This window comes from Lycorma delicatula, chromosome 8 (genome assembly GCF_047948215.1).
Source record: "Lycorma delicatula isolate Av1 chromosome 8, ASM4794821v1, whole genome shotgun sequence".
Classification (NCBI taxonomy): domain Eukaryota; kingdom Metazoa; phylum Arthropoda; class Insecta; order Hemiptera; family Fulgoridae; genus Lycorma; species Lycorma delicatula.
Window position 1 is genome coordinate 99,877,902 of NC_134462.1, and position 14,362 is coordinate 99,892,263.

Below are 14,362 nucleotides of genomic sequence, written 5' to 3' on the forward strand. Positions count from 1 at the left end.
AACAAAAAGGAAAATAATTTGGAATATGGTATTCGGAAGATGAAGAAAATTAAGTGAATCAATAAAATTTTAAATGAAAGTATAACATAAATAATAATAGAAGAAAAAAGAAATTTGTGACAGAAACGTTGCAAAGAAATGAATTAAGTTGATAGGTAAGAAATAAGTTAAGTTGGTAAAAACTATGGAGGAAGACAAAGAATGGGCTGTATAAAACAGATAACTGAGGATATAAGAAATATAGCAAATTTGTGGCCAGTCTGTACTGAAAAAAAATGTTAATATAATTCAGTAGAAACAATACATAAATTATTTTAAAAACATTTTATCATTTGATTAATTGACCTTGTTATAAATAAAATTATTTAAAAACCTATTGATGGAAAATAATATCATTAATCATTTACTAACAGCAGAATGTAAATTTTATAAATAAAATACATCATAATAAAAAGTAAAATTAAAAAATAAGCCTCTAAAATAAGATTAAAAAAAACAGTAAGATTATAATAAATTAAGAAAAATTTTTATCTCTTTTAGTTAAGTACTAGTTTTTAATCAAACTTTTAAGCAAAAGAATTTAAAATTGAAATAGGAACATTTGAATTAATTAATAAAAGCTAGATAAAACAGATTTTAGTAAAAGAGATTAAAATAAATTTTCCAAATTAAGTTCGCACTAAGTAAAGGTTAAACAATAATTAGATATTTGGCTGATCTGTAACTACTCTTAAGTTAGGATTGTTGGCATCTACATGAATGGCATTTAAGAAATACTGTTAGGTAAGCCAAATGTTTTCACATTACAAAACGTATTCAGCTAGATATATGAGTTAAAATACATTTATCAATATAAATTAAGAAAACTGAAAGTTAGAAAATGAGTAATATGTTAACAAAAAACTATTAACATTTTTAAAAAATCAAAAAGAGAAAAAATTTAATCACGTATTTGTTTAATAAACGTGGAATAACTTTCCTGGCTTTGCCCTTGGCATATTTTTATTTGAAAAAACACCATATGGGTTTTAATATTAATGACTTGACTATACAGTACTTAAAATTAAAATGTTGATTAAAATTTTTGGGTCCAATTTGACCCCGTTGATCAAATAAAGGTTTTACCTTTAAAATTATGCATTATTAAAAGTATAATTAAAAAAAAAAATCAAAATAGTAAAAAGTTTTAGGTCATATGATCTTCTTGATTGAGTGGCTTGTTCATCATCAAAATTTATACTGTACTCATAATTATTATGAGTACAGTACTCATAATTATTATGAGTACAATTATAAAAAAAAAATCTATATATTTAGTAAAATAATTTTGGTCCCATTTAACTCCTTGCTCAACGGTACTTCTGATAATGTTTTTAATAACTGCTACAACTCCAAAAAACAAAACATTTTTAAATCAGATCCACGAGACCCACTTTTTTAAAATAATTTCTGTGTTAACTATAGTGATGTTAAATACAGCTGAAATCTCAATGTTTAATGTTACGTTTATTGGGCTTAAAAATTTATTTATTGGTATAAAAAGAATAATAAAGAGTATTGTTATTGTCCAATGGAAGAAGAAAATAATCAGGTAAAAGTTGGGTTAAATATAACATACATAGCCAAATTTCAATGTCAACAGATTTTTCAAGGTATGAGGTAACAAATGTTAATATCCCCCACCTACAACACCAACTTGAAATTTTGGAATTTTAAACAATTTAATAAGTAATTTCATATTACAAAAAGATCAATTTCCTATGATTACTAAGAATAATTAAAAAATGGTGAAAACTAACCCGACCTCTTACTGTGGTAAGAGGTCGGGTTAAATTTTATGAGCAATTTTTGGTACTTTATGAAGACCTAGTACAGAGAAATTAATTAAAATTCAGGCCAATGTACGAATGTACATCCAGATATTTCTATAACTTTTTTGTATTTTTTATAGTAAGGGAGTTTTAACATTTGAAGAAACAGATACCAAAAATTTTTAATATATATTATAACTTTCTCTTTATTGTTATTCTAAGAATAGCATTAGAGCTATAATCAGGAAAGTAATACTTTTACAATTCAAAATAACATATTTTATTTTAATTTTTTGCAAGAAAATAATTATCATGATTATCAAAACAAGATATTATATTAAATGTTACAATAATAAATAAAAATATCTTTAAATTATGTTTTACAACATAACTTTTCATTAAACTCCAACAGGATACCAGAGAAAAAACTTCTTTCAAATAGATGCAATGTAATATTTTTATATACTTTATGAAATAAAGAATACAAATAGTTCATTTTTTAAATATTTATGAAATAAAAACAAGAACTGCAACGACTAAGGAATTACAGAAAGGTATAATTATTATCTAGTAAAATGGAGTTAGAAAAGTATCTTGTGAAGTCTTACATAGAATTATTACAACATTGATGTAAAACACAGATCGGTAAAAAAAGGCTGCAGCCATTTAAAATGTAGTTATGGAGGAAACTTAGTATCACTGAAAGGAGACAGACAAAGTGAAAAATGAAAAATTCAGAATAAGGAAACTGGATAGAACTGTCATTTGAGGGGAAGGATTGATTAAAAACAGAGTGATTAACAGGGGGGGAAAACTGTAATCAAATGCAATAAAATTAAAGCCACATTTGTACCAGCAAATGATACAAGTTTAATAAAAGTGATGGATCAAGGTGTTACAGCCTGAATGAAAAGACTATAAAACTTCATTTCTTCTGATGGCAGTAATTTTTATAAAATAAGCTTTAAAACAAAAACATCAAATTAACATAAAATTTGTATTTTGTTTTAAGCAATGCGTTATAGCAATATGTCTGCATTATAGCAGGCATATGGTATAAAACATCGAAACCACACTGAAAAGATCTTGGCAAAAAAATTTGGCCTTCATTAGTCACAGACGATGTTACACCCAGCACTGGGGAAGACAAACTCTTGACTCTTCATTAGTACAAAAACTATGAGGGTGCAAAGCTACTGACAAACAAGACTTAATTGAGTGGTTAAATGAAAAAATGTGGAAAAAGAAGTGGACAAGGATGAATTTACTACTGCTACAGTTCTGAAAGTTGAAGAACAAAATGAAACAACAAAAAATTTCTCATGGTAAGATATGCTAAAAATGGCCCTGTGATGTTTAACAGCAGCCTACTTACACTCCAGTCAATGTTCTGAAAAGGTGGCTGGATTATGCAGCCGACAAAAGAGTACGACAAAAAAGAATGACAGATTTTTTTCAAGCTAACAGGGTTTTGAACATAAGAGTAACTTTGAACTGTACTTTATACAGTACTGTGTTTAGTTTTACAGTAGTGTATAATATAAAATGTGTTGTTTTAATACAGTAAATATGTAATGTACTGTGCATAACTTACACACTGCAAAATTTTACCTCATTTACTTATCGATATGGTAAAAGCAAAACTTACACTACAATATTTACAGTGCATGTTATTATTACACAGTACAAATTATTTACAGCAATGTTACACATAATTTTATTAGATATGAAACTTGCATAATCTTATAATTATAATTTTATATTTAATATTACAATATATGCTTAATTTCATGATTCAAATTGGGTTATAACACAAATTCAGTACATATAATCAATTCTTAGTTCTATGGGATTGCAAATCAACTAAAATTCTATTAACTGATTTTACAGTTATCCGACCACAATTTGGTCCCATCCAAGTTTGTTACGAGAGAGGCCACTGTACTAGTAAAAAAAGAACTAAGGTAAATGGTAGTAATACAAAAATTTTAAAGCATTTGGAAAAAAACTATGAGTGAAATTTTCATCATTCTCTGAAATATAATCCAACTTATAAAAAACAATTGAATCATGTTTGTATTCCACATCTACTCTGATGCTGATCCCTTAACTGAAACAATGTCAATTTCCATTCTCTTCCGGTTAACCTTTTGAGTTCTTGATTGCTCCCATTTCCTTTTGCTCTAATTTTATAATTTGTTCCACCCTATCTTCTTTGCACCTTCTAGCAATGTTTTTGATCCTTCTCCTCTCAAGATTTGCCCCGGCTGGTTGGATTTTATATTCTGAATTATTTTGATTAAGCTTCTACTCTCATTAACTTTCACCATTACTTCCTCATCTTTCACATTGTCTCAATTTTCTTTTCTTCATTTCCCTTTAAGCCTACATTTCAGATGCTTCCAGTTCTCTTTTTCCTTGTTTCTTAATGCTAACATATCACACATATACAGAAGTCTGCTACAAAATAACTTTTTCAAGTCAAGCAATATGTTATATTTCTTTTTGTTAAATACCTCCTCGGCCATTATTATTTTAATTTTTATTTCATTTTCACTATTACAAGTTTCTGTTAACATTGTATCTAAATATCTGCAGTATTTTACCTGTTCAATTCCTCCTTCTTTTGTGTAAGCCTTCATTTCATTGGCTTATCGTTATACTTTCAGTATGCTCTCATTTGCCTGATATGCAAACGTTATATGCTTTCATTATGATGCTTTTGCATATTTGAATCTGCACACAATTCTATTATTTCCTTTCTTTTTGCACAGCACTGATTCCAGGAATTTATGCACTAATGAATTTGAACTGTCTTTATCAAAAGATTGTAATGACACGATTGGAACTTCCTCTGTACTGCAACTTGATGAAATTTTACTTCAAATTTCTGTTTTTAATTTATTTGTAAAAGTCTAAATTTTTGGTGAAAGAAAAACGCAATAATTAAAAGATTTTAATTTAAACATCTAAATTTTTCATATAAATTATTTTGGACTGATATAGTATGTCAATGCAATTTCAGAAAATAATGATATTGTTTTCATACAGTCAATTTTTATTGAATAAAAAATTAATCTTTACAATGAAACTTAGTTTTATATTTTGACAACAAAGGGAGTTTAAATTTAAAATCGATAAGTTATATTTAACTTTCACCACTCACAAAATTGTTTTGAAGATATATTAATTGCTCTATTGCATACTACCAGAACTAATTTACCTCAAAAGAATTTTTTATTATAATAATAATAATAATAGTTTTTTAATCTTGAATGTTTAATTAAAAGCTTCTTTTTCCATAATCAGAAAATTATACAACCAGAAACTTACCAGAAACTTACAAAATGCTTTTTTATTAAGAAAATTATTTTACAAATTAAGAAATTATTTCTATTTTAGCTGTATACAAGAATCAGAATGGTAAAAGTATTTAAAAATATGTTCTGACCATAAAACAGAAGCACTACATGAATATGTAGTTTAGACTACATTGTGTTCTCTATGTAGAGACAGAAAATAATATTCTGTCTATTGTTATTATGTTTTAAAGTGATTCTGCACACCTATCATTTTAGATATGTTTGCAAAATCTCAGCTTCTCAGAAACAATAGAGTTGAGAGGTTTTAGGGTATATAAAATAGAGAAAATGTAGCAATGCTACAACTTTCTGTGCTTATCTTAACAGTATAAATAATATACCAAAAAAACTTTATTTAAAAAAATTAAACAAAATAACGCATGTTTTAACTAGATATTACTTACCAGCACTGTGTATTTCTTGAGCATCTGTTGTATTATTGGTCCGCCTGCGGCCCAAATAACCTTTTTTGAATAGGACATCTTGTCGTGGTGTCGTAATTTTTGTATATTCATCTGTAACATACATGTCAGTAATATTAATAAAGCAAATTCAAAATAATTAACACAAAACCACCATCTCCCCAAAAATCAAGTTCACTGAAAAAATGTAAATAAGGAAAACATTAATTATTATTGTAAATAGAGACTATTATAAATTTAAAAAAACAGACTGATTACAGAAATACAAAACAAAAATTTTTGAACTGTTTCGATTTATCAATTTTTTTTTATTTCTAGAATGCATATATACCAATGCTGCACTTATTACATGATACCTCAAATTTACTTCTATTTTAAATGACACTCATAAAACAATGGTACAAAGATACAAAGGTGAATCAAATATAAATGATACATTTTTTTTTGTAAATTTATTGATTAATACTATACACAGAATTCATACCTTCATCATTTCTCAGTATTGTCTCCTGCACTATCTACACACTTTTGCCAATGATTTGGAAGCTTGAATATATTCCTTGTTCTCAAAAAGTTTGAGGACGAGTCGTCAAACAATTGTGCATGCCCTCTTTAACGCCTTCATTGTTTTCGAATTGATCCCCTCCCAGTGATTCTTTCAAGGACACACAAAAAAAATTAGTTAAAAGGGGACAAATTTGGATTGTAGGGAGGATGGTTGAGGGTTTCCCAGTGCATTTTTCCCAATTTATCTCTTGTCAAAATCACAGTGTGCGACCTGGCGTTGTCATGGAGAAGGATGACAACTCTGATAGGCATACCCCGTCTTTTGTTTCAGTAGGCAGCTTTCGTTGACTTTAACAGCTGGCAGTAGTAAGCCGCATTCACCACTCGTTGATTGTGGAGAAAATCAATAAGTTAAACTCCCCTTGAGTCAAAAAAATGCAAGAACCTTTCCAGTTGATAGACGGGTTTTGGCTTTCACTGGGCAGCCCTCATCCTCCCTTCACCAGTATTTACTCACAATTTTTGACTCCAGAATGTAAGGATGGACCTATGTCTCATCAAAAGAGACGATGCGCCTAAAAAAATCGTCCCCTTCTTACCGAAATCTCTCACAGATTTCCAACATGACCTGTTTTTGATTTTTGATCAACAACCTCCTTGGAACCCATCGATCACTAATTTTCCTAAAGCCAAGATGATGAGTGATAATGGATTGAGCACTCCCATAGCTGATACCCACTTCTGATGTGAGTTCTTCAACAGTGAATGGCGAAGAAATCATCTTCGGTAAGCTCTCATACGGCACGGATGTTATTAGCTGTGAGACTTGATCTTGAGCATCGATCATGACTTTTATCTTCTATACTTTCTCGCCCGCACTTAAATTGTCTGACCCACGTATACACTCAGTTCTGGGACAGTGCAGGGTTCCCAAACTGTACCTTTAAAAAAGTTAAAATTTCCACGGGTCAATCTCTTGCTCACTTATGACTGTACTGATGACACAACAGAACGGAGGAGCTAATAAAGCTGGTTCCCCCTCTCTAATACACCGAACATTAACTCCCCACTCTGCCACCCAACTCGGAACTGCTTGCTGAGTAGATTAGCAAAACTACCGTTTAAATTTGATTCACGCTCGTTGTTACCTAAAATTATCTTACAGGAAAAATTGTACCTATGATTACACACTAAAAATAAATAAATTATGTAATTATTTAGAAGTCCACTACAGAATATTATCATTTTAACAGCGGAACAGTGTTACTGTTTCACTGTTAAAAGGTGGCGACAAGGTTTCCGCTGTTAGTTCGTCATATAGGGCCTTGACGTTACTGCCGGTTACTAGTAAGGTCTTTGAAAAGGTTCTGTACCTTCGTATAAATGAGAGGTTGACCTCGCGCGGTTTACTAATGGATAACCAGTACGGGTTTCATCCTGGAAAGGATACTGAGGATGCCATACTTCGTTTGATGAGTGTGGTAACCTCCAGTCGGAAGGAATATGTCCTAGGAATTTTCCTGAACATCTCTAGGACATTTAATAGCCTTCTGCTATATATCAATTACAGAAGAGAGATTGTACTGTGAGTGAGTTGCAGGTTATGCAAAGTTACTTCAGTCATCGAAATGTGCTGCTCCACGAAGGCAACCATGAAGTGAGAAAGACACTGTCCAAGAGTCGTCCACAGGGCAGAGTGTTGGGTCCCTTATTGCAGGTGATGGGAGTTTGATTAACTTCTGCAGTTGACGTTGTCCAGCGGGTGTTGCATCGTGGCTTATGCTGACGCTGCCTCCTGCTGGTCGAAGGAGGTTCGCGGAGGGAGGTTGAATTTCGAGCCACTCAAGCATGCAGGATACCCGAGCTATCGGGTCATCAATATAAGATGACGTTTAGCCCGAAGAAGACCACGATGATGATCCTCAAAGGCCGTTTGGCTGTGAAGCAGCGAGTCCGCATATCGATGTCAGGCCAACGTATTGGATATGTTCAGGTTGAAAAGTACCTCGGGGTGTTTCTTGATGAGAAATTGCAGTAAGAAGCACCTTCAATACGTCGCGGATGTGATGTTCCGCTTTGACTTTCCTTCTTTGTGTTTATGTTTGGTTTAATCGTTATTTTGTTTTATGGTTTGCTAAAACCATAAAACAATTTATGTTTCTGTTTGGTTATAGATTTGTTTTTCGTTAGTTATGTTTTATGTTACTATTAAGTTCCATTACTTATTGTTGTTGTTATGTTTTGTTATTGTTTTTGTGTTGCGTTTTATGTCGAACTCATTTTTACCTTTCTTTTAGGTAGAGTTCAGTTCCTTCGTTCTTAGAAAGCCATTCAATCTTGTTTGAGACTTGACTAGGTGTTTTATGTGGAATTTATGTTAGCAGTACGCCAATGGGAATGTCGCTTGCGGCATTCGCATCGGTAGCATTCTGGGCGAGGCTAGACTGAAAGATGTCATTGCCGAGGTACTAAAGATGACCTCCGGTAACGCCCATAAGGGCTAGGTACGGAGAGGGTGGTGTGGCGACCGAAACCGTCACATGGAAGGTGTCTTCCCTATGGGTCAGGATGGGCTACGTTGATACATGTCACGAACACGATCGATTTGTTCTTATGAAACAGGTATTCCAGCACTTTTCTTTTTACACACACTCTGTGTTTTGAAGCTGTTATTCCGTGGATTGATTTTCTTGTTCTTGGCGATTTACCACATTTTGTTCTGAAATGTCGCTGCACGACAGTAACAGAGTTTGTTTTAGGTAATTCGAACACACAAAAAGCTTTCGCTATTGCAGTAGCAGCCAAACAATTTTCCTTTATCAATCTGCCACAAAACCTCCTACACTAAAATCCACAGTTACGAAACAAAGCTTTATATACATAGTTTTGACTCTTAAGAAATTGCCTAAACATGATTTCAGGAAAAAAATTTATTTCAACAGGTTAATATAAGGCATTTATTGCTTTTTAAAAATGGTTACATAATTTTCACTCGTAACGTGTATTTAAAGAATTATCGGACTGCTTTGTTTTTTCCAGTCTGGTGACCGAGCTGTTTTTTCTTCAAATCTATGAGAAAGAATAAATTAATTAATCTCCAAATATATGCAATGTCATCCTAAAAAAAATAATATGATAATAGATCCACAGAAAAGGTTAAACAAAATATATATAACGACCTCAGCAGAAATATGTTGATTTTTTTTCACCTCCTAGTTAGGTTAGCATCAAACATTTAACAAAGCTATCAGCTATTCAACAAATGTTTAGTAATGCAGTAGGTGCCAGATAAAAGTCCCAGAAAAAAAGAGTAGTTGTTTTACGTTTGAATGTTGATTTATTTATTAATCAATATATATCAGGGTCAATCATCTGAACCCTGACTCGCTGAGTATGAAAAAAAACCCGAACAGAACATATTTCATGCAAATATATATAAGCAACAATGCCTAAAAGTAAAATTGAATTAAACAATATTGTACATTCTACTTTGTAAAAATAATAATGCAAGAGTCTCTAAGCTGGGAGAGATCAGAAGAATTTTAATGATAATAAATGATATATAGAATAATAAATGATATATAAATAAAAAGTTAAATTTTAAGTACCAAGTGTGCTAAGAAACTTTTTTCTACCAAAATTTTTTTTCACTAAATGCCATCTAAAACACTTAAATTTTAAAGTAATAATTACTATTAATTAAGTTTTATATATATATATATATATATATATATATATATATATATATGTGTGTGTGTGTGTGTGTGTGTGTGTGTGTGTATGTGTGTATGTGTGTGTGTGTGTGTGTATGTGTATGTGCATGTGTGTGGGTGTATGTATGTATGTATGTATGTATGTATGTATGTATGTATGTATGTATGTATGTATGTATGTATGTATGTATGTATGTATGTATGTATGTATGTATGTGTGTGTGTGTGTGTGTGTGTGTGTGTGTGTGTGTGTATGTGTGTGTGTGTGTGTATGTATGTGTGTGTGTGTGTATGTATGTATGTATGTATGTGTGTGTGTGTGTGTGTGTGTGTGTGTGTGTGTGTGTGTATATGTATGTGTGTGTGTGTGTGTGTGTGTGTGTGTGTATGTGTATGTGTGTTGATGACAAACCAAAAAAAAAATGCAATAACTGCAAAATACTCTTTATCACTTAGAGAATGACAACACAAGATAAAAAAAGAAATCATACAAGTACAATCAAATGTATCAAGAGAAGTAATAAATCCTACAATTTATATTAAAAAATGTCTTTTATTTAGCATGAACAAGCTAATTTTTATAAATAAATATAATAAAAATATAATTTTTTAAATACTTTTACTAAATATATACGTATCACATAAATTATATAAAAAAAAAAACTAATCTGAAAAACCACTTGTACAGCAATAAATTATTTTTGAACTGGAATTGTTATGCCCCATAAAATGCGTAAAATGAATGGTTATATAGTTTTAATGCAACACTGCCAACTGTCAAGAGTATTAAAACCTAAACAAACAAATGATAATAAATTTTTTCTTGTCTTATTTCTTATATAAAAGCAATAATAAAACAGACACAAATTTAATTTTTTAAGATAATAAATAAAACGTCAGAAAAAATTACTTTTAAACGTAACAGAAAATACTATAAAATCAAGTAAGATCCTAAAAGCTAATAATAAACTTTTATTTATGTAAAGAATTAAATCTGGCCCGACAACAGGTTTTTTTTTAACACAAAAAGAAGAATAATTATTGTTACACAATAAATTTAACAGAAAATAATAAAGAGTAAAAAAATAAGAACAAAAATATAATAGAAAGATAAGTACAGTAAAACCTCACTTAAAATTTAACCTGTGTTAACCACAACAGCCAAACAAAATGCCCTGATTTATTTGTAACATGATAACTTTGAGCTATCACACACTGGAAAATTAATTTCCCTTACTAGATGCACTTAGACAATGAGTTGAAGCTCAATAAACTCACTTCATAAATACAGAAAAAAATTGAGGAGAATTATTTTTTTCCACTCATATTAAAATCAGAATTTTATCTTTCATGTATAATTACAAAACAAACATGTTTGTAATACTAACTACAGAAAGGAAATTACTCACCTAAATGGATAAGCTTCCATTTTGGGAAGGAGTTTATTTTCCATTCTATAAATGCAAGTTACAAATACAAACTTTTTTATTAAACAATTTAAAAGGTACTAAGATAACCTACATCAAATCACAACCTGTAACAGCTTCTGCTGTGGTCAATGGAACTTATACAAAGAATAAAATTACTTTAGGTTATTGGCTAAATTTTATTAACAAATATAAAAACAAAAATTAGGTCGTTAAATAACTCACAGGAAAAAATTAAGAATGGAAAAATAGAAAGAAAGAATGAAGAATAAAAGATAAAAGGAACAAAAAGTCTCAACTAGCTAACATCAATGAAGTTCCATGATTAAATCAGGTGTAGAATACTCCCCAAATTTTTATTTACTGAATTCAGCACTTAAAAAATAGTGATTAAAAAATAATTTAGAACATTTAGTATGTGAAAGAATTGAACAAGAATATAATAAAATGTGTGTGTGTGTGTGTGTGTGTGTGTGTGTGTGTGTGTGTGTATAGAGAGAGAGAGAATGTGTGTTTTAATCCATATTGAATGTTTTTGAGTTTTCTTGTGAAAATATAAATTTGCCGTTACATCATTTTATATTCCATTCTATATTATCAGTTCATTTATTTCTGGTTAATAAATTTTAAATTAGAATAAATATATAATAATCACAAACATTTTACTAATATTAACAAATTACACAACTTATATTAACCAAGAATTCATATATCAATCGAATGGATTTAAAAAAAATTTTACTACATTACACGTATCAATCATAAAATTATTTGTTTATATTTTTTATACTTAAAGGCTTTCAAAATAACACAAACCGGTCTAAGTTGAATGCAAAAATTAACACCTTTATTTTATTGTTATACTGGTAAAAATAATTTTGTAAAATCACTGAAAAATTGAGCTGACAATGAATTATGTAACTTTCCTGGCTGTGCCAGGACATTAATATCACATTAACAACAGCTATAAAAACCTTATGATGTTTAAACAGATTAGAATGAAAAAGTCATCTTTGGTGGTTGGGTTTCAATTAACCACACATCTCAGGTATGGTCGAACTGAGAATGTACAAGACTACACTTCATTCACACTCATACATATCATCCTCATTCATCCTCTGAAGTATTATCTAAAACGGTAGTTACCGGAGGCTAAACAGGAAAAAGAAAGAAAGAAAAGAATGAAAAAGTCAATGCGATAGTAAGAATAAGACGACTAGTATCAAAAACAGGTATGGTTACCTGTTTTACAGAGTAGTAATATACAATTTTTTTTTTTCACGAAGGGAGAGAAATTGTTCAACAGATTGAAATTCATTTTATTAAGAGGTCATCAAGAAATTCACTTACAATATGCCTTCTTAGATTAGCATTTTGATCAGGGATTGAGAGCTAAATAGGGAATGTCACAAAACCAAAGCAGATAATAAATCTGAAACAGTTCACATAACATGTATTAAAATTGTATTTGAAAATATATTTCTAATAGTACAGCATGAATGTACTAGGATTAGCACTTCCATAATTTCTAAAAAGAAAATAGTTAATTTTTTTTTATTTTTTAATATGTATGTTTTATAGAACTAATGTAAACTGTGAACACTGAAATGTGAACATGTAAACCCTGAAACTAACACAATCTGATTTTTTAATCACTTCTTTTGAGTTTTTCTAAGAACAATTGCATACAAATAATTCCAAATTACAATACTGTACAACAGGAGGACTGGATATAGATAAACATAAGTGTACAGTCAACTGAGTTTCAATTGATGTTATCTGTGGTAATAGAAATTAAAAAAAATATGGAATGAATTGGTCGGTCAATTTTTGAACATGATATTTCCAAATTATAATATTTCTATCAGTGATGACTTTTGAAAATCTTTTATCTACAAAAAAGTACAATATACAATTACAAATAGGAAGAGGACAGACAGACACTTCACATCAGTTTCCTGCCAGGAAATAGATTAAATTTTTAAGTAGTTAATTTGGATTTTAAGTTTTGTTTGGTTTTATTAACCATTGACTGCCCAAAAAGGAGTGTAATGTATTTAGGGTCTATGTATGTATGTAAGTACGTATATGAATGTATATTTGTTCCACCGCAGCAGCTCAACGTCTGAACCGATTTAGATGTATGACCCTTGACGTTGGAATCCTTAACATTACCAGGAGTGTCATAGACTTCATAGACTATATATATATATATATTTAAAAAATCTATCAGATGAATGAGACGTTTTTGAATAACTCGCATCTCAATGCTTCATTCAGAACGATTCAGATACCTCGTATCTCATACATGTGAAGTTATTGTCTTACTAGTATTTTTAGATGACTGTCCAAAAACAGTACAATGTATTTAGGCTGCCTGTATGTTTTTCCACTACAGAAGTTCAATAACTAAATGGTTTTTCACCTGCACACTCTTTAATTGTCCTATATTAAAGAGCAATGATTTTTTGGCAGTTGTGTTTTTTTAATTTTTAATATTTAACTCTTGTAGAGCAATTAGAAATATCATCTGATGTAATTTCAAGTTCTAACTGCAATTATAAAAGAGAAAAACTAATTTACATGAACAAACGCATACTATACTTCTACATTCACAGCTACCTCACAGTAATATTTTTTTTTTAATACAAGTAATTTTCATAAAAGTCCCATTTTTGATGATTTTTAGGTCATAAAAGTATTAGTAATGGCCATATTTAACAATTTAAATAATTTTCTATTTTAACCACATCAGTAACTAAACACCACTAAATTTCATGTGCAGCTGGCCTCCGTGGCGCGAGTGGTAGCGTCTCGGCCTTTCATCCAGAGGTCCCGGTTTCGAATCTCAGTCAGGCATGGCACTTTCACACTCACTAAAAATCATTCATCTCATCCTCTGAAGCAATACATAACGGTAAAACGGTTTAAAAAAAAAAAATTTACGTCAAATTTTGAATTTTATATTGTGACATGCCATAAACATAAGCAACAGAGAATATGAAATGCATTGGAATAAATAAAAATGTAACTGAACAAGCACAAAAAATTGCACCATGTTTCATACAAGAAAAAATTTTGTTAAAGTGAGAAAAAACCATAGAATATAAAAATAGGAGT

The 14,362-nt window shown here is 30.2% G+C and overlaps 1 protein-coding gene across 1 annotated transcript in view; it reads right to left on the bottom strand.

Annotated features, from left to right (window-relative positions):
* LOC142329347 (uncharacterized) overlaps positions 1 to 14,362 on the bottom strand; it is a 206,642-nt gene that overhangs the window by 26,158 nt on the left and 166,122 nt on the right. Inside the window, exon 3 of the mRNA XM_075373843.1 lies at positions 5,578 to 5,688. Within this exon, the coding sequence (XP_075229958.1) occupies positions 5,578 to 5,688 (111 nt within the window). The remainder of the gene's footprint in view (positions 1 to 5,577; positions 5,689 to 14,362) is intronic.